We start from the raw sequence: 21,799 nt of genomic DNA, 5'->3' as shown, positions 1-21,799 counted from the left end.
GGAGGCCACTGTGTTCTTGTATGCAGCATTGAAGGTACCCATTTTTTTTGGTACCCTGCCCAGATCTCCGAGACAGGATTGCGACTGTCTCTGAGCTCTACGAACAATTCCTTCAACCTCATGGTTTGGTTTTTGCTTTGAAATGCACTGTCATCTCTGGGTCCTTATATAGACAGGGATGTGCCTTCATGTCCAATCAATTGACTTTACCACAGGTGGACTCCAATCAAGTTGTAGAAACATCTCAAGGATGATCAATGGAAACAGGATGCACCTGAGCTCAAATTCAAGTCTCATAGCAAAGGGTCTGAATACCTATGTAAAGGTATTTCTGTTTTTTATTTTAGTAAATTAGCACACAAAAAAAACATTTTGCTTTGTCATTATGGGGTGTTGTGTTAGATTGAGGGGGAAAATGAAATGTAATACATTTTAGAATAAGGCTGTAACGTAACAAAATGTGGAAAAGGGAAGGGGTCTGAATTACTTTCCGAAGAGTGGTGTGTGGACAGTATATGAATAAAAGGTGTGTATAGTAGTAGTTATATAGGATGATCCATTACTAGAATACAGTATATACATTTAAAGTAAGTAAACATTTATTAAATGACCAGTATTCAATGACTCTATGTACATAGGGCAGCAGTCTCTAATGTGCAAGCTAGAGTAACAGGTGGTCGTCACTGTTCTAGCCAGCTAAGGTTTAGGGTCGGGTACTGGCTCGTGGTGACTGTTTAACAGTCTAATGGCCTGCAGATAGAATGGGGATTCTCATGAAACCGGTTTTAAACATGTCTGTAGGCAATTGAGTTACAAAACCACGATGCATCTGCAAAAAATCAACTATCATTCTCAGGATTAAGATGCCTAGTTTTGACAATGTGTCTTTTTAAATACATTTGTACTTTTTCGCCTGAATTTTGTACATTTTCACGCCAAATTATCATTACTGAAGATGCGTACGGATAACATTTTTGGTCAATTTTTACAATTTTATTTTAGAAAAATCTAATTTATGTAAATAAACAATGTTTTGCTGTAAATCATAAATTGTATACTAATTCAAGTTGACATTAAACTATAACAATTATTACGTACAAACACAGTGGACATGTCTCATTACGTAACACTTTTTGAAGTTCCTGTTAAAAATTCCAATCAGTTTTTAAATAAATGTTTATTCACCCATGATGCATCATCTAGAGGAGTATTAGAAGTGAAGTTAATTCATTTGCTTATATTCCTCCAGAATAGTTTTTATTCTCAAACACCCCACTTGGCTTTCTCATTACCGAAATGGCTAAAAAGCTCAATTTGGTGAGGTCAAATAAATTTGTTATTTATTTTTTAAATATTTGTATTTTCAGTGTTTCAGGCCTTTTTTATTTTATTTTAAATTTTACCCCTTTTTCTCCCCAATTTTGTGGTATCCAATTGTTTAGTAGCTACTATCTTGTCTCATCGCTACAACTCCCGTACGGGCTCGGGAGAGACGAAGGTTGAAAGTCATGCGTCCTCCGATACACAACCCAACCAAGCCACACTGCTTCTTAACACAGCGCGAAGCCAGCCGCACCAATGTGTCGGAGGAAGTGCGAAGTGACCATTTCAGGTTGTCAGTGATGTGCACTCAGAGAAATTTAAAACTTTTGACCCTCTCCGTTTATGTGGATGGAGGCGTGTTCTCACTACTGTCTCCTGTAGTTCATGATCAGCTGCTTAGTTGTTGAGGTAGAGGTTTATTTTCCTGGCACCACTCTGCCAGAGTTCTCACATCCTCCCTGTAGGCTCTCATCGTTGTTGGTAATCAGGTCTACCACTGTTGTGTCGCCAGCAAACTTGATGATTGAGTTGGGGATGTGCGTGACCACGCTGTCATGAGTAAAGCAGGAGGCTGAGCGTGTTGAGGATCAGCCTGGCGGAGGTGTTGTTGCCTACCTTCACCACTTGGAGTCGGCCTGTCAGGAAATCCAGGACCCAGTTGCACACGGAGAGGTTCAGACCCAGGGCTCTGAGCTTAGTGATGAGCTTGGAGGGTACTATGGTGTTAAAGGCTGAGCTGTAGTCGATGAACAGAATCCTTACATAGGTATTTCTCTTGTCCAGGTGGGATAGGGCAGTGTGCAGAGCAACAGCGATTGTGTCGTTTGTTGAGGCAAAATGTGAATTGTAGTGGGTCTAAGGTGACTGGTGAGGTGGTATGTGAATTGTAATGGGTCTAAGGTGGCTGGTGAGGTGGAGGTGGTATGTGAATTGTAATGGGTCTAAGGTGGCTGGTGAGGTGGAGGTCATATGGTCCTTAATGCATACAGAAGCTCCACACCCATCAGTGTCAACATAAGCTGCTGTAGGTTGAGTGTTTGACTGTTCTCTCCCGTTGAGGCAGATTTATACTGGTCCAGTGTGTCACCGCCCTGTATTGACCTGCCCTGCACTCAATTTGTTGGTCTCCCTTGTCTCTAAGTGAGGCATGCTGTACTCAGTTTGTTGGTCTCCCTTGTCTCTAAGTGAGGCATGCTGTACGCAGTCTGTTGGTCTCCCTTGTCTCTAAGTGAGGCATGCTGTATACAGTCTGTTGGTCTCCCTTGTCTCTAAGTGAGGCACGCTGTACACAGTTTGTTGGTCTCCCTTGTCTCTAAGTGAGGCACGCTGTACACAGTTTGTTGGTCTCCCTTGTCTCTAAGTGAGGCATGCTGTATACAGTTTGTTGGTCTCCCTTGTCTCTAAGTGAGGCATGCTGTATACAGTTTGTTGCACATCAGCGTTTGTTTATCCATTAGCGTTTATCAGCCAGTAGTAGTACATTTTGGAAGGGACTTACTGCTGTGTTTGTGCCACGTGACCACTCAAAACACGCCACGTCATTCTGCTGTGACTGTTGAATGTGACTGTCCATGCGATTGGATAAAGGCCTCTATGTTCTGGAGCACGGGACCTCATGATGCTTTATCTGGGCCCTTAAGGCTGTCTGTTTTAGCAGTCCTCCACTCACAAGACAAGCCCATATGACCATAGTCTTTGAAGAGGCATAGGGCACATGTTGCCCAGACCCTTAGTGGTTCACTTCTAATTACTGAAGAGAGACAGAGTTTGAAAGTCTAGTAGTCCACTCAGACATTTATTTTAAATTCAAATGCAATACTTAAATTCTAATTTAAATTCAAAGAGGATAGATAACCCAACTGTGACTGATGGGCCTAAATAACCCAACTGTGACGGATGGGCCTAAATAACCCAACTGTGACGGATGGGCCTAAATAACCCAACTGTGACGGATGGGCCTAAATAACCCAACTGTGACGGATGGGCCTAAATAACCCAACTGTGACGGATGGGCCTAAATAACCCAACTGTGACGGATGGGCCTAAATAACCCAACTGTGACGGATGGGCCTAAATAACCCAACTGTGACGGATGGGCCTAAATAACCCAACTGTGACTGATGGGCCTAAATAACCCAACTGTGACTGATGGGCCTCAATAACCCAACAACTGTGACTGATGGGCCTCAATAACCCAACAACTGTGACTGATGGGCCTCAATAACCCAACAACTGTGACTGATGGGCCTCAATAACCCAACAACTGTGACTGATGGGCCTAAATAACCCAACAACTGTGACTGATGGGCCTAAATAACCCAACAACTGTGACTGATGGGCCTAAATAACCCAACAACTGTGACTGATGGGCCTAAATAACCCAACAACTGTGACTGATGGGCCAGGGATATATTCTGGGAAGGTATCTGGGTGTCGTTCTCTAGTCACTCAGGGTTGAGATGCTGGACAGTTGTTGATGGACTATCCCCTGAGAGCATTTTCAGCTGAAATGTTCCTCCAGTCTTTTATGAGAGGAATTCTCTGAGACTCCTGCACTGTTTCTTTGCTTTCAGGCCCAGTATCTTATCTCCTTGATCCTGACAAGATGCCTAAAGCCCGAAGGCCTTTACTAATGAAACATCTCTTTATATTGTTTTTTATTGCTTACCACATATAGAAAACGTAAATAAACACTTTATAAGATAGATCCAAATGTAGCCAACTTTTAGAGGAATTTGTTTGATCTTGGGGTTCATTTCTTTTCTAAGTGAAATTACAGCCTCGTTCCTGTTTTTTCTGTTTGCTGCTGAAGGTTTTGGCAATTTTTTTGTATCTTCCAAGGCACATACATTGAGGAGCCAGGGGTGGGCCAGAGCCAGGGGTGGGCCAGAGCCAGGGGTGGGCCAGAGCCAGGGGTGGGCCAGAGCCAGGGGTGGGCCAGGCACCGCTTGACCTGTAGAGCTGGAGAACCAAATGGACTTTTACTGTGTGACAGAACTGTGTACTACACATTCTCTTCCCCAACCACCAGGTCCACTGACATTTTGGTTGTGCTTGCATAACTGGTGTGCGGGACAAGCTAGAGAGATGTGCTTTGTAAAGGCCTAGATCCCAAATGAATCAAACCTCAAAAAAGCCCATGTGGAGAACATCCCCTAGATTTTCTTAAAGTCGGGGTGTCTTTGCACCCTGTTATTGCCTCAATCCCAACTAAGCCTACTTACAGTCCTTAAACATGGCGATGTGTTTTCCACAATTAGTTTTAATTGTTTTCCACCAGAATGGGCTGTTATAGTTCTCGCGCCCTGCTCCTTTTCACATCTCGGGCAAAACAGTTTCTTTCTCTCCCCTCACTGGGTTATTTGGTCTGAGGACAGGTGTGTTCTTTATTTTTTTATTTTTTTCGACCCCTCAATTTAATGCCCGCCTGGTTCAAAGGTCAACCATGTGCAATTACTTTGAGCTGAAGGCTAGTTCGTTCCAGTCATTGGCAGCAGAGAACTGGAAGGAGAGGCGGCCAAAGAAAGAATTGGTTTTGGGGGTGACTAGAGAGATATACCTGCTGGAGCGTGTGCTACAGGTGGGAGATGCTATGGTGACCAGCGAGCTGAGATAAGGGGGGACTTTACCTAGCAGGGTCTTGTAGATGACATGGAGCCAGTGGGTTTGGCGACAAGTATGAAGCGAGGGCCAGCCAACGAGAGAGTACAGGTCGCAATGGTGGGTAGTATATGGGTCTTTGGTGACAAAACGGATGGCACTGTGATAGACTGCATCCAATTTGTTGAGTAGGGTATTGGAGGCTATTTTGTAAATGACATCGCCAAAGTCGAGGATTGGTAGGATGGTCAGTTTTACAAGGGTATGTTTGGCAGCATGAGTGAAGGATGCTTTGTTGCAAAATAGGAAGCCAATTCTAGATTTAACTTTGGATTGGAGATGTTTGATGTTGGTCTGGAAGGAGAGTTTACAGTCTAACCAGACACCCAGGTATTTGTAGTTGTCCACGTATTCTAAGTCCGAACCGAGTCATCAGTCGCCTTCTGTCCCAGAAGCATTCACCCCTGTTAAAGGGGGGGAAGGGTGTTTAAGAACGGGAGTATACACTGTCCACTTACAGCTCCGCTAGCTTATCAGTTTGATGTTTCACACAAAAAGCCCATTTAGAGGGAAAATGGTCGCTGCTTGATAGCATTATTGTGTCTCAAAGGCCTGATTCTCAGTGCCCTGTCACCAAACGGCACCATAGGGCCTGATTGTGTAGAGCAGTCGGAGGAATAGGACAGGCCTTATCTGCCTGCTCAGAATAGGGGCTGGAGCGGTGGCTCACAGACCTACCGTTGTTATCAACACAGCCTGTGTGGTGCTTTCCGTTGAGCAGATTTTCTAGAGGAGGCTGGGCCCTCCGCAGTGGTTTGGGACAGCCCTGCATTTCCTGTGGTCGGACTTTACGCATGTTTTCTTCTCTTTTAAATGTCTGCCGGTTTCTTGAAGAAGGATTCTGGAAACTTTATTGTCTGAGTAAGCGGAAGCCAGGGGATTTGAGCAGTTAGCCCGACTGCAGCCAAGGATTGCTGTGTTTTTCCACCACATGGTCTCATTCAGACCGGGGAGACTGGAGGCTTGGCTGCTCATGTGAAACGGTCAGTACTTGGTCTAAACTGACGACGCAGGCGACATCATTTAACACAACTCTGTCAGCTGAGAGGGATTTTACCATCAGTCTATATCAGGCCCAGTGATTGACAGTTCGGCATTAAACTTTGGGATGTTTTTTGCTTGTATTCCTTTACTTTCTGTTAACCTCAACAGATCCACTGTTCTGCCACAGGGGTTGAGAGTTGTTTTGAGGAGCCCGGTTGTGTTTCCTATGTTCTGTGTTTTTTTTTCAAGCAGAGCAGCTATTTGGCTTCTCGCTCCCTCTGTTCCTCTCCCAGTCACTGGTGTTGGTCAGACAGACACTGGGATGGCCGCTGGGTTAATATTTGCAGTGTGGGCTGCTAATCAGGCCAGTAAACTGGACACCACCCTTCCTGGAGCGCTATCCATCTTGCACCAGAGCTACTCCCTCAGGCTCCAGAGCAGTCTCACCCTCCTCCTAGCATCTGTTTGTTTTCTCTTTCCTCCTTCGTTCAGGCAGTAATTGTCTGCCACTGTCAGCGACAGGGCGCAGGGAGTCAAATGTTCTTTTGAGAAATGGAGAGGTTTTTTCTTCTCGTTTTCTTCCAGAAAGCATCACCGACCTGTCTGCTCCTGCCTCGGGGGGCTAAATGAGGAGAGCAGCATCATTTCCTGTAAGCTAGCGCTCTCCTGCCTGAGATCGATGTGATGGCCTATGTAATACTCAGTGGGCCTGTGCAGTCACCTAACCCCTGCAGGTTGTGACTAGCCTCTCCCTTCTTGGCAGAGCAGAGATCATGTATAGTATGGCGGTAGTTTGTCTATGGCTGGAGTTGAATGAGGAAGGAGGGGTAAAGGTTGGTTAACGTTTTAGATAAGGTTATCTGTATCAGGGTTTGACTGTGTCAGTTGCTGAGGTCTAACGTCATCGGCTGGCTATACAGAACATTAGGAGAGTGGAGCGGCCAGTATTGATGTGTTGCTGATTACTGGGCGATTTGGTTGTTTTCCATACTGTAGGAACAGCAGGACATGGTGCACACAATGATGAGTGTTCTCTGTGGTGACACGGCACAACTGCTGAGAGCTCGATGTTCTTCTCTTAGGACCAAGCTGGTTTCTGCCATTCATGACAAGCAACAACCAGAGTTGGGGTGGATTCCATGTGTGTTAATTTCAATTCAGGAATTTAATGGAGCGTTCCTTTGGGACATTACCGTAATGTAAAGGCCAAACTGGGAATATTTCAATTGGATTTGAAATGGCCTATTCAAAATGGAATTGTCTCTACTTTTGTTTGATGACCTGTCTTAATTCTCTGACTGAAAGCCTTGTTGTGGTGCCAACTGATGTGACACCGTCATTCAAAACTAAACACATCCCTTTCTGTTACTTGTTAGATTACGGAATCATTGATTCCACTGTTAGGAACTGGGTTAGTCTCAACTTGTAGGCCTCCGGGACCAAAAGCCATTTCCTGTCCTCACCCTACCACTCCAGTTTGAGCTTGTTCTGAACACTATGTGTATGGAGAAGGGCTACTTGGTCTTATTCTGACCAACCTTACCCTAATCTGTGCCTCATCACATTAGTGCACAATGTGTCAAACTCATTCCACAGTGGGCCTAATATTTTGGGGTTTTCCCTCCTTTGTACTTGATTTTGATGGATTAATGCCACTATTTAGTTAGTCTGTCTAGGTCTTAATTGAAAGGGAACACTAGGCCCTCTGTGGAATGAGTTTGACACCCCTGCATTAGTGCCTGGAAGATAGCAGCACACTATTATTAACAATATTTTGTTAAGCTCTTATTTTGTAAATTCCCTCTCCGATTGGCCTGCTAGCAAGGCCAACCTCTGAATAAAGCTAAAGCCTAAAAGGTGTGTGTAGAAAAGCAGAAACGACAAGCAGTCCAGAAGCTACCCAGTGTTGCCTGCCTAGTCAGTCTAGCGAGTCAGGAATTGGCAGGCTCCCCTTTCTGCGAGCACGTGATTGTAGCCTGTTGAATAGTGCGCACTTCTGAAGTTCCCTTTTGCTTTGCACTGCTGCTGCTGAGCACAACCCGGGCAGACTGTATACTGTAGTTCTCCGCCGTCCTCCTAATAACTCCCATGGAGGGAATCATCAGGGTGTGTCTCACTGAACTTCAGAGAGAGGACAACATCTCCTAACATGGAGGAGAATGAGAGTGAAGACAGGTAGGCAATGACTAGGAACGTTAGTTCCGATTCTTGGCTATTGAGCCTCATGTTCCTGCTATCGTTGAAAAGTTGGGGACTTGAGAGCGAGGTGTTTGTTCTCTCATTTGGCACCTGTAATTATAGCTCCTTCCACTAAATCTGGAAGGTGTAATTTGGGAACAATTATTTTCTTCTCATTTTGGAGAGGTGCTGTCTACTCGACAGTGTGCCCCTGTCTGTGACTCACCACCCACAGTCTTGTTATTTGTGAGACAGGGTTGTCTTTTGGAAGCTCTAGCAGTCTAGCGATGGGGCTTTGGGACGAGCATGCTCTGCATCTAAATCCGTCAAGGTGAATGCACCATTGATTTATAGTCAAAGAGCCAACAGGGAAGAGACACTTTGATGTCACTGGACGGGCTCCAGATGAAAGGAAGTAGGTCGTGGGCTCACCAGGCAGGGCACACGGACAGCTATTCTGATAAGGTCACTGTGCCAGGGCGCCCTGCCACCCGCCACAGCTGCCACCTCTCTTTAGACCCCCCCCCCCCCCCCCCCCCCAAAAAAAATCCCACAGAATATGAATAAAAACGTATCACGTTATCCTAGTCCCTCACTAGCCCAAGCCTGAAGACCTCATCCAATTTCCAAATATTTTCCATGGTATTTGCTGGGATGGGGTCGCTTCTTGTTTTTCTTTTTTCTCTCAAAATGAGAGGGGGGTGTGAGGGAGGAGCATTCCTCTCTGAGCTGTGTAATGTGAGAGGAGCTGGCTGGCATGTAGACCCCATGCTAGGGCTCTGCCCCCCCCACTTCTCTCTGAGACTCTCTCTCTCTCTCTCTCAACCACTCTCTTCGAACACATCGGTTGCCTAGAGACCCGCTGTGGGATGCATGGTAACGGCAGGGAAAGGTCATCCAAACCTTTTTGAGAAGTTAGTCATCCCCTACGGTGGAGGTGGTATGGGGGCTCCAGTGGATGAGGCAGGAATGGTGAGGGTGTTCTAGAACACTCCACCGGAGCATATCTTCTTCCCTCTGCTAGGCGCTTGATTGGTCAGCTTGGTGTCTCTGGCTGTGGTGGGAGTGGGGTTTCTTTCTGTGGAGGTGTTTGGTGTGGGGTTGTAACGGGCTAAAGGTCAGCTGTGATGTCATCCCTAGAGTGATGCAAGTGTCATTATGAGAGCAGTGTGGAAGCCTCTGGTTGTTCTTGCTGAACTCGGCAAGATTGTTGCTTGGTTATATTTGCTAATTCGCTTATCTCCATTCATGATGTTTTAATGGAGGGGCTGTGTTGCTGAATTTTGTGTTGATATTATGCAATTGCACATGCAAACATTCAGAGTGAGCAGGCTTTGGAAAAAATGTCCCCCTCCCAGTACTTTTCCACCGTTTTCTTGAGAAATGGCACCGTGGTGTAAAGCACAAATGCAGCAGTGAAGCCGTTCAAGCTTCCGTCTTGTTTATGAAGAAGATATTTAGCCTGTATAGTGTAGTTTTTTTACCACAGGGGTGTGTGTGTGTGTGTGTGTGTGTGCAGCTTGTTCAGAACAACTGGAAAGGTCACCTTTTCTTTTCACTATGCAAATCAATCAGCCAATCGGCAGCCTCCAGTCATTTGTTGACATGGTCTTTTTATATCACTATGCAGACTGGACTTTCTCATCCAGCAGGAATACATGAAAATACACCTACATTTATTTAGGCCCAGTGTCCTTTTATTTGGATGACATCCCCTCATAGCCACTTACCTCGTTGACCTAACTGAAATCACATGTCATGTCCGTGGTGAAATGGATTACCATAGGACACTTTGACCTTTCACACTGCTCTTTGCAGTAACGCTATAGTTAGAACCTTTACAGTTGCTGTTTAATATTTTAGATGATGTTGTGTGGGTGTGAGCATCAAAACGATGTTCCCTAAGTAGGTGGATCAAGCTTTGATAATATGCTAACGTTGTCTTTCTTCTCGTTTGAATGTCTCTGTCCAGGTATGGCCTCACAAGTCTGGATCTACCCACCACACATTTATCAAACCCAGACTAGTGCCCTTTGCAGCGTGAAGAAAGTCAAAGTGGAGCCCAGCAGCTGTGTGTACCATGAGAGAGCCCAACCGCGGACTTCTCTGAACGGCAGAACCCTTGGCATAGCGCACCCGATCAGACTCGCTCCCTCCTTTGCGACCCGAGACTTGGCAGTGGGCGAGAGAACGCGTGGCGGCGGGCAGGAGTTCCCTGTACAGACGGTGGCCGTGCGTGGGGTACGGAGAAAGCAGAACGGAACAGGAGGAACAGGCCCGGAGGAGGCCCAGCAGCCCCAGGACACAGGGCCCGTCTCCTGGCAGGGCAAGGGGCAGGAGCAGACGGACAGAGACAGGGGAGGCAGCAGTAGTGGAGCGACAGGAGGAGGGGGAAGGGGGGAGGAAGGTAGAGGAGGAGGTAGGAAGGAAGAGACAGAAGGTGACTGGGAAGAGGGTGATTGTGGAGGTTTGAACTTGGCCGACAGCGCTCAGCGATGTGGGCTGAAACGTAAGAGCGAGGAGCTTGATAACCGCGGGAGCACCATGCAGATAGTGGAGGACCTGTCCATGTTGCCAGCCATGATGCAAACGACCAATGGGGGGAATCCAGCTGGGTTGCCCACGGCTGTAGGGGGCGGAGGAGGACCCCCAACCAAACAGGGAGCGGTGGGCGGAGCAGGAGGGGGTGATGGGGACTACCAGCTGGTGCAGCACGAGGTCCTGTGCTCCATGAAGAACACGTACGAGGTGCTGGACTTCCTGGGCCGCGGCACCTTCGGACAGGTGGTAAAGTGCTGGAAGAGGGGTACTGGGGAGGTGGTGGCGGTGAAGATCCTGAAGAACCACCCGTCATACGCGCGCCAGGGCCAGATAGAGGTGGGCATTCTAGCCCGGCTGAGCGGGGAGAACGCGGATGAGCACAACCTGGTGCGGGCCTTCGAGTGCTTCCAGCACCGCAGCCACACATGCCTGGTGTTTGAGATGCTGGAGCAGAACCTCTATGACTTCCTCAAGCAGAACAAGTTCAGCCCGCTGCCACTGAAGGTGATCCGACCCGTGCTGCAGCAGGTGGCCACGGCCCTGAGGAAGTTGAAGACCATGGGCCTGATCCACGCTGACCTAAAGCCGGAGAACATTATGCTGGTGGACCCTGTCAGGCAGCCCTACAGGGTGAAGGTGATAGACTTTGGCTCAGCCAGCCACGTGTCCAAGGCTGTGTGCTCCACATACCTCCAGTCCCGGTACTACAGGTCAGTGTCCACAGAGGTTGGGGATGGAGGGTTACACATTCAATGCTGAGTTGTTTCTGTACAATACAGGCTGTCTATAATAAGTCAGTGAGTCAGCGCAGGAGAGGCCAGGATGATCAAATTCTGACAGTAAATCCTTAAAGTTTAAGAGTAATGACATATCCTCCCAGATATGCTGGAGCTTCTGGTAGGGAGCTGAGATCATCTTGAAATCTAATTGTCTGGTGTCCACATATAGGCAACCATGAGGTAGGGCTGCACAATGGTTTTACATCAATCACAATACGGACATGTTCAATATCCATATCACATGCAATATTTTGAAATGCCACTCAGCCGTGTGTAACATCCGTTTTTCTAGTTTAATCCTGTTTTTCTCCTGCGGCTACTTTCCACACACAGCAAGGCTTGCCCTCAAGGATCGTAGTTCCTCCTCTTACATCCACTAAGTTTGCGCTCTGTTCTGTTAGGTCAAATGCAGTCAAACCGATTGTTCCAAACAAGAACGATGCTGCGGTCCACTTTACTTTTTAAAATAAATGATTTTTAAATTATTCTAACAGTTTACCCAAGTGTTTGGATTTTTATCACAAGCCAAATCACAATCGCAATAAAAAAATAATCACAATTCAATTTTTTTGCCCATATCGTGCAGCCCTACCATGACAAAAAACGCCCTTCTGAGATCAGACAAGGATATGTTTCCTCTCTTGCCTAACATCCTGCGTGTTCAGGAGCCGCATACCACGACCTGTGAAAAAATGTGACCCCACAGCATTACTGGCAGGGGGTAGCCTGCACACGTCCCCTCAGCCTGGGAAAGGAAACAGTGTTCTGAAAACAGACTGCAACACAATGAGGCGGGGAAAAAATCAATAACTGTCTGTATGAGTTCGTGAACATCTCACACATTGTTATCAGTCCTGGTGAGGCTGGGTTAGGATTGAACCGTTACCAGTCTGTAGGATATGTCAAGATGTCCTGGCGAGGCTGGGTTAGGATTGAACCGTAACCAGTCTGTAGGATATGTCATGGTGAGGCTGGGTTAGGATTGAGCCGTAACCAGTCTGTAGGATATGTCAAGATGTCCTGGTGAGGCTGGGTTAGGATTGAGCCGTCACCAGTCTGTAGGATATGTCAAGATGTCATGGTGAGGCTGGGTTAGGATTGAGCCGTTACCAGTCTGTAGGATATGTCAAGATGTCATGGTGAGGCTGGGTTAGGATTGAGCCGTCACCAGTCTGTAGGATATGTCAAGATGTCCTGGTGAGGCTGGGTTAGGATTGAACCGTCACCAGTCTGTAGGATATGTCAAGATGTCCTGGTGAGGCTGGGTTAGGATTGAGCCGTCACCAGTCTGTAGGATATGTAAAGATGTCATGGTGAGGCTGGGTTAGGATTGAACCGTCACCAGTCTGTAGGATATGTCAAGATGTCATGGTGAGCAAGGAACTGGCTGTAGGCAAATATTTGACGTGTCAGGCTTAATGCACAGGCCAAGGCTTAATGCACAGGCCAAGGCTTAATGCACAGGCCAAGGCTTAATGCACAGGCCAAGGCTTAATGCACAGGCCAAGGCTTAATGCACAGGCCAAGGCTTAATGCACAGGCCAAGGCTTAATGCACAGGCCAAGGCTTAATGCACAGGCCAAGGCTTAATGCACAGGCCAAGGCTTAATGCACAGGCCAAGGCTTAATGCACAGGCCAAGGCTTAATGCACAGGCCAAGGCTTAATGCACAGGCCAAGGCTTAATGCACAGGCCAAGGCTTAATGCACAGGCCAAGGCTTAATGCACAGGCCAAGGCTTAATGCACAGGCCAAGGCTTAATGCACAGGCCAAGGCTTAATGCACAGGCCAAGGCTTAATGCACAGGCCAAGGCTTAATGCACAGGCCAAGGCTTAATGCACAGGCCAAGGCTTAATGCACAGGCCAAGGCTTAATGCACAGGCCAAGGCTTAATGCACAGGCCAAGGCTTAATGCACAGGCCAAGGCTTAATGCACAGGCCAAGGCTTAATGCACAGGCCAAGGCTTAATGCACAGGCCAAGGCTTAATGCACAGGCCAAGGCTTAATGCACAGGCCAAGGCTTAATGCACAGGCCAAGGCTTAATGCACAGGCCAAGGCTTAATGCACAGGCCAAGGCTTAATGCACAGGCCAAGGCTTACACCCGTTTGATGAAATATCTGTGAAGAGCAGAAAGACCCACTGCATCTGTACAGTATAAGTGTTTCCCTTGGAAGGAAATGTGAATGTTGTGTAAAGAGCGTGAGGCCATGTTGCATACAGACCATGCTAACCATTTGAGGATGAACAACGTCTCTCTCAGCCCAACGCCTCCTGAACGTAACTCTGTTACGAACCCTGATGCGTAGCATGGCAGCCTATCTGGTTTGTTTATGTTGACAATAATGTTTCTTCTGCTCTTGGACAGGCCAACGGAAAACTCACCAGAAGAATGACTCTTGGCAGCACCCTATGGGCGCCGGCAGTTTTAGCTTTGAGAAACAGGGCCCTGAAATGATATGAACTGTTACGTAATGGGTTGTGTCAGTCAGTGGTCTGTGGGTTCTACCTCGTAGCTGCTGTGCTGGCAGGCTGTTTGTGTGAGGAGGAGGATGTTTAGTGAAGCCCCATTCAGTACTCAGTTCCTGAGAGGTCTCGTCGGAGGAAGAACACGCAGGATGACTTGTTTTTGTGACCGGAAAATACATTTGTTCTCCTTAAATAGAAAGCACTGTACTGTCTCTCAGAACATCTCATAGGGGCAGCTAGGCCTATTTAGTGATTCACATACATTATATATAGGGGGGATGGTTTGACTGTTAAACAGCACAGAGCTCTGTCTTGTAAAATGTCGTTCTAATTTAATGACTGTAATGGTTCTATCATAGCTGGCTGCACCATATAATGTCTTGCATTAGCCACCGTGAGCTTCCGGCTGCTCTGGTACCAGATCCTGTTCTGTGGTGGTGATGAAGGCTTTAATGCTGAATCCAGTCGGTTTAGGAAGCACCTTTTTACTGAACCTGAAAAGGCCTGAGTATCACAGACTGGGTTTCTCCTTCAATTCATCCACTGTGGTCTGTGAGGTAGAAGAAGTAGCAGCCTATTCTTTTCTCCTTGTTGTGGTAGCACAGGTCTGCCTGGTGGAGGACCTGGCAGCTCTCCTGTTTTCCACTGCCTCAGAAGAGCATCATCAGGCAGCCTTACTGCACGAGGATGGATGTTTCTAATTACCCAGTTCTAATTAAAGTCTCTGCTCTGGTTCTGGGGGGAGGAGGGGGAGAGAATGGGCCCGTGGGCACTGCAGCCATGTCCTCAGTAAGTGGGCCTAACACAGGCTAGGCTTCTCTGTTGTCTGGTTTGCTAGTGGTTTGCTATTTGACATGTTTATTGAACAGACCAACACCCAAGAAGGAGGCTGTCATTTTTGCAAGCCGTTGTAAAAGTGACAGCATAAAAGTAACGTTTCAATTGAGTGTGTCTGTGCCACAACAGAGACATGAAGTCCTGTGCGTATTTTAATTTTCACTTTAAAATCCCCTCATCCCGTGTATCTTTCCCAGCCCTGGGTCTTCTGCTGGCTCTCACAGAGACGAGGTCAGCCACTAGGGACTGACTCACACGGCTCAAATTCATGTGCGTCATCTCATTCCAATTCCAACTTTTTGCTGCATGTCTTCTCAAGGCATGTTGGAGAGGCTTGAAGTCAACACCACACACACCAACACTCACACACCCTATAGATATAGCATGTTGTAGACCTATCGTCAGTTCAGAGTAGTTTGTCTGTCTGGTACAGTGTCCAGCATCGTTGTCTGGTAATTCAATAGAGCCACAACAAGCCCATCCACAGCACAGTAACTCAAGTCCACTGACACACCTGGTATCCAGAGGAACCGGGGCAGCCAGACAGCAGTGTCTGTTTGTGTCCCAGAGATCAACAGTCTGTCAGCTTTTCCCTTGGTGAAAATGTCAGGAATGTCCAGGGGAATCTTGGAGAGCTCTAGGGTGTATTCATTACACGGATTCTGTTGCATTTAGTTTACTCCAAACAACAAAAAAAACGTTTTGCAACGAAAACTAGAGTTTCTATTGGACAAATTCTGGTATGTCCCTCCCCGTTTTATTCCGTTTGCTGTGCTTGCTTCTGTTTTGTTCTTAAACAATAAACATTTTCTTTTGCACGACATAATGAATACACCCCTGCTGTGTATCCTGCTCTAAACACACAGAGCTTCCAGGTTTTTAGGGAACATACATGCGTGCTTCCAGAGTTTGATACATTTTCCTAAAGCCCCATGGGAGTTGGAGTATACTGTACTTGTTGTCTGTATTGCAGACTTGGCACCTGGTAGATAATATGTTGTCGTTACGTAGGTGTGGGCGCCTAATCCCCACATGCCCCTGCTGCTCCCTCTCTGATTAAATCTGATGACACAGTCTGTCTGAGCCCATACCAGCATCTTACTGCCCTGGACTAGACTCCAGTTGTCTGTGCGGCATTACTTTGCATTTGGCTGTTAAGGTGATGCAATTGGTTCCCCAGTAAGCTCCTCCCCTGCCCTCAAAAGCAGAGCCCATCATCCTACTCCAGGCAGTTGTCTTTGAGACCCTCCCTGTTGATATCTGATTGGTGTTGACTCCGGTCAGTCATTTCATTTTGAACATCAACTGCCACTTTTGACTTCTGAAAACGTTGTGCAAGTGATGATGCCCCAGGTCAACCTTTTGAATGGGCTTGGTGACGATATCATCACATTCATCACAACGCAGTCATTTAACATACAGTATATATAGAAAATGATATTTAGTGTTTGTGGAATTTACTTCTGCCAGATGCCTTTTATGAAGTTATGTTAAAGACCATTCCGCTTCGTTTTTTGCCCATTTGAAAACCATTTAAAAAAAGACTACAAAAATGTAACTACAATACTACTTCCTGGAAAGCGGTGCGTCTGTATAAACCAGACTGTGGGGTGGAGTGTGCAGAGTCAGTAATGAGACTCCAGTAAGTGTAGCCTCCCTCTCAAGTCTCCTGGGCCTGTGATGTGCTGACTGACTTTTCATGTTATATAACAACTCTCTCATCTTCCATCTTCAATTTCTGCATTTGTCACAGGGGTGGTGTTGCCAGACGTTCTGTGGTATGATTCTCATTTTTATAGGCCCTGTACACATGACTAAAAGTGATGACGTCATTGATCTCTTACTGAGGAAAGTTTGTCTCCTCACAATTCACTGGGCCTGATCATCTGAGGAATGACTGTTGGGCTAGCTGAATGCATAATTCATGTGAGGTGCCAGGCCAGCAGACCACGTATGCGAGGACATATTGGGTGGTAAATTGTGCTGAAAGCCGTGGATCTCATCTTTGAGAGTCTCCCCTGCCCTCGTTTGATTAATGGTAGTCACTGGCTGAGTGAGCGGTTTAATTCCTCTAAGTGAGATGGAAGGAGTCGGGGATTAGTTTGTACTCCTAATGTTATGTCTTAGTGTCCGGTGAGTACCTCTCTTTGGACTGGTTTAGACTCTAAAGCGAGCCTTTTAAATAGTAGTGTTATTACTTGGGAATTTGAGGTTTCTCTCTTTGTCTAATGAACTGATGGGCGATTTAGTTTGATGTATGAACAGAGGATGGAATTTTGATGGTATCTCATTCAATTACGCGTTGCAAGTTCAAACCGAAAGTGAGGTGAATCGATCGGAGAAAGGCTGAACAGGCCTCTTTAAAATGTTCAGCTAAGTTGTATCCATAGGGAACAGATGGATGCTGTTCGTCAGCTAAAGGCAGTTCCTGGAACTGCTCTCGTGGAAGTGAACACCATCGGCTCGTCTGTCAGTGCCAGTATCACGTAGCCTAATCATGTTCTGTGGTATCATCTCAGAGACGGCGAGACCTTCTGTTTGGTTCTCAGACGTTTCAAAAGAAAAGACTGCCACATTTATTTCAAATGAGCCTATTTGCTTGTTGCAGCCTATTCTGTGAGTTGATTCTGTTTCGTAGTTTTTGAGTCAGTCACAACAACAACAAAAAGAAACACTTCCTAAGAGAGGACAGTATTAGGACAGTATTAGGACAGTATTAGGACAGTATTAGGACAGTATTAGGACAGTATTAGGACAGTATTAGGACAGTATTAGGACAGTATTAGGCTGTTATGTCATTTAGATGTGGCCTCGTCTCTTAGTAATGTTTGGGTTGGTGGAAAAGGGAAGGTACTGTAGAATGACTGTCACACGGCAGCTACATGTCTTAGTACAGGGGGATTTACATTTAATTAGAATAATTCATGCTGCCTGAACATATTAAAATGGGAGACTTGGTTCTGGGTTGTCCATTTCCCTCTCTGTATGCAGTGTCTGTAGATTCCTGCTCACTAAGGTGAGATTAGTTGCATTGACCTGACTGGCGTTCTTCAGAACACTAGAAAACCGCATGCTTGTCATAGATGACTTGATTATTCAAATGGCATCTCTGTGCAGCCTAGGCCTGTTACTGCTGCTTCTCTGTAGGTGTGGTATCTCTGTGCAGCCTAGGCCTGTTACTGCTGCTTCTCTGTAGGTGTGGTATCTCTGTGCAGCCTAGGCCTGTTACTGCTGCTTCTCTGTAGGTGTGGTATCTCTGTGCAGCCTAGGCCTGTTACTGCTGCTTCTCTGTAGGTGTGGTATCTCTGTGCAGCCTAGGCCTGTTACTGCTGCTTCTCTGTAGGTGTGGTATCTCTGTGTAGCCTAGGCCTGTTACTGCTGCTTCTCTGTAGGTGTGGTATCTCTGTGCAGCCTAGGCCTGTTACTGCTACTTCTCTGTAGGTGTGGTATCTCTGTGCAGCCTAGGCCTGTTACTGCTGCTTCTCTGTAGGTGTGGTATCTCTGTGTAGCCTAGGCCTGTTACTGCTGCTTCTCTGTAGGTGTGGTATCGTACTTTGGCTGCAGTCCCACAGCTCTTTGTTTGACACAGGTTTAAGGACGGTGTTATGAGAGAAATGAACGGTCTAATTCATCATACAGCACCGCAGAACTTTACAATTTCACAAATGATAAAGAGCCGTACACAAATAAAGAAAAATGTGTTTAATTCACAGTCATACGTGAATGTGAGGTTTTGTGGGTAATGTAGTCCTATGCTTTAGTAGCCATTCATACAGAGTTCATAGCAGTTCAGTATGAATGGGGAAGCTGCAGCAACGTGTATGTAATAAAAAGGAGTGATGATCTCTCATGGTCTGTCATTTGTCTTCCCTCTAGTTGTCCAACAGTAGCAGGCTAAACATTAGGAGTTTAGTTACAGAATAGGTCTAAGTTTGTTGACAGGTGTGTGTATTTCTGTGTTCAGGGGAGACATCTCTTGAATGAATCATTTAAACAAGAATGCTCAAGCTATATCCAGATGTGTGTACTGAAGAGAAATGAGTTTGCAGTACATTACCACTTTGATGACCATATCTGCTTTCTCTAGTCTGATAGTTCAGTCTGGTTGACTCTCTTGGTGTGCATGTCAGCTGCAGAAGAGTCTCCCACAACATCCTCTGGCTTCAGCTCATCTCTCTGCTCTCTGATACACACACCCTAACACACACAACCCAGCCTGACACACACACACACAACCCAGCCTGACACACACACACACAACCCAGCCTGACACACACACACACACACACACACACACACACACACACAACCCAGCCTGACACACACACACACAACCCAGCCTGACACACACACACACAACCCAGCCTGACACACACACACAACCCAGCCTGACACACACACCCTAACACACACACACACACACACACACACACCCTAACACACACAGGCCTCCTTTCACTCACTTCTGGTAAATGCACCATATTTGAGGAAGTGTCTCAAAATAGAAACGTCTCACTGTAGCCCTACACTGTACTTTAGTGACTTTTGGCAGGAAGTTAAATACAGTGTGCAGCTGCTCTCTCCTCCATTTGCCAGTTCAACCCATCAAAAGCACAGGTCGCCAAGTCCTTCTCACCAGCCATTTTATCTTCAGATAACATTTTAGAGCAGTATATTGCCTACTGTCAATGGAGGATTACACAGAATGATAAGCCTCGCCCACCAGTGGTACTTTGTGTCTGAAGAGCTGACTTAATGAAGATTTCTATTCAACCTAATGGGGGATGTCATTTCACAAGGCAAGCGGGGCAGTGATATCATGTATGCCACGAACAAAGCACAATATTAATTCAGTTGAACAAATGGAGAAAGTTCCCCTCAACATGCAGTTTGCCGTTTACAATTCCCCCAAAATCAATTGATGACTTTTAGTGGACTTTCCCTCCTTCACTGCATCCAGGTTGTTTGAAATAGAAAAGGGAACTGTTGGTCTGTATCCTGATGTTTATACTGTCAGACCGGTTCTGTACCGGGGTATACTGTAGATGTTTATACTGTCAGACCCGTTCTGTACCGGGGTATACTGCAGATGTTTATACTGTCAGACCCGTTCTGTACCGGGGTATACTGTAGATGTTTATACTGTCAGACCCGTTCTGTACCGGGGTATACTGCAGATGTTTATACTGTCAGACCCGTTCTGTACCGGGGTATACTGCAGATGTTTATACTGTCAGACCCGTTCTGTACCTGGGTATACTGTAGATGTTTATACTGTCAGACCCGTTCTGTACCGGGGTATACTGCAGATGTTTATACTGTCAGACCCGTTCTGTACCGGGGTATACTGTAGATGTTTATACTGTCAGACCCGTTCTGTACCGGGGTATACTGTAGATGTTTATACTGTCAGACCCGTTCTGTACTGGGGTATACTGCAGATGTTTATACTGTCAGACCCGTTCTGTACCGGGGTATACTGTAGATGTTTATACTGTCAGACCCGTTCTGTACCGGGGTATACTGCAGATGTTTATACTGTCAGACCCGTTCTGTACCGGGCTATACTGCAGATGTTTATACTATACTGAACAGTCCCTTGGCTCTCTCAATGTTTAACAGGCCCTTGGCTCTCTCAATGTTGAACAGGCCCTTGGCTCTCTCAATGTTGAACAGGCCCTTGGCTCTCTCAATGTTGAACAGGCCCTTGGCTCTCTCAATGTTGAACAGGCCCTTGGCTCTCTCAATGTTGAACAGGCCCTTGGCTCTCTCAATGTTGAACAGGCCCTTGGCTCTCTCAATGTTGAACAGACCCTTGGCTCTCTCAATGTTGAACAGGCCCTTGGCTCTCTCAATGTTGAACAGGCCCTTGGCTCTCTCAATGTTGAACAGGCCCTTGGCTCTCTCAATGTTGAACAGTCCCTTGGCTCTCTCAATGTTGAACAGGCCCTTGGCTCTCTCAATGTTGAACAGGCCCTTGGCTCTCTCAATGTTGAACAGCGTAGTCTTTACCAGTATGTGGATCCAGGGAATGTTTTGGCCTTTCCCATTGGCTAGACCTATTGGCCTGCCTAATCATATGATTCAATACTTTGGTTGCTTCCAATCTGCCACCATGACCACTATCCCCCAGGGAATGGTTGTGGAAGTGGTTTCCTGACAAGGCAAGGACTGCTACAGATTATTCTCCCTGGTAAACCTCTGGGCCTGGCCATGAGAGAATTGCACAGGTCTACCCTAACATCACATTACATAATGATAATGATCCTGCCTCCTGCTGTCGCTGCTCCTCTGGTTAGAGGATCTCCCAGACATACGGAGGGAGAGGGCAGAGAGGGGTAGGAGGTGGAGGGCAGAGAGGGGTAGGCGGTGGAGGGCAGAGAGGGGTAGGCGGTGGAGGGCAGAGAGGGGTAGGCGGTGGAGGGCAGAGAGGGGTAGGCGGTGGAGGGCAGAGAGGGGTAGGAGGGAGAGGGCAGAGAGGGGTAGGAGGGAGAGGGCAGAGAGGGGTAGGAGGGAGAGGGCAGAGAGGGGTAGGAGGGAGAGGGCAGAGAGGGGTAGGAGGGAGAGGTCAGAGAGGAGGTGGAAGGCAGAGAGGAGGTGGAAGGCAGAGAGGGGTAGGAGGTGGAAGGCTAGGGGTGGAGAGGTTGCTTAAAATAGCTGATGGGAAGGCGACCAGCGCCGTTGGACTTCTATAGATGGTGAAGCTCGCTGGCAGCCGGAGCAAAATATGGGCCGGGTGAAATGCAAGAGAGAGCGTGCTTTCTGGTTCAAGGTCAACCAGCTCCAACGTCAGCTGTTTTGCAATGTGTTTGCAGTCTGGATGGGAGTGTGTGTGTCTGTGTCCACATAGTGGGTGGAAATATTCACGTGGAGTCTATTTGAATGGGAGTGTGGTTTCTTCACCCCCTCAGACTTCCACGTTTGGGGCCTTTGCCTGGGCCCTCAGACGTGATTCACTCTACTTTTTATTTTGTTTTCCCCTTTTAAAACCCTGTAGCCATTTTGGTCTGGCACTTTTAATTAGTTT

General features: G+C 46.9%; 1 protein-coding gene across 3 annotated transcripts in view; it reads left to right on the top strand.

Moving 5' to 3' along the window:
• Nucleotides 1-7,986: 7,986 nt before the first annotated feature.
• Nucleotides 7,987-21,799, top strand: part of hipk3b (homeodomain interacting protein kinase 3b) — a 71,107-nt gene continuing 57,294 nt past the window's right edge. For 2 of the 3 annotated variants that reach the window (XM_031816645.1, XM_031816644.1), the window contains exons 1-2: nt 7,987-8,142; nt 10,118-11,396. In XM_031816645.1, coding sequence (XP_031672505.1) covers nt 8,127-8,142; nt 10,118-11,396 — 1,295 coding nt within the window. In that variant the 5' untranslated portion in view covers nt 7,987-8,126. The remainder of the gene's footprint in view (nt 8,143-10,117; nt 11,397-21,799) is intronic. The other variant, XM_031816643.1, reaches the window with a different exon arrangement.

This window comes from Oncorhynchus kisutch, unplaced genomic scaffold (assembly GCF_002021735.2).
Source record: "Oncorhynchus kisutch isolate 150728-3 unplaced genomic scaffold, Okis_V2 scaffold845, whole genome shotgun sequence".
Taxonomy (NCBI): Eukaryota; Metazoa; Chordata; class Actinopteri; order Salmoniformes; family Salmonidae; genus Oncorhynchus; species Oncorhynchus kisutch.
Note: the sequence above shows the minus strand (reverse complement) of the source record. Positions and strands in the feature narration are given on the sequence as shown.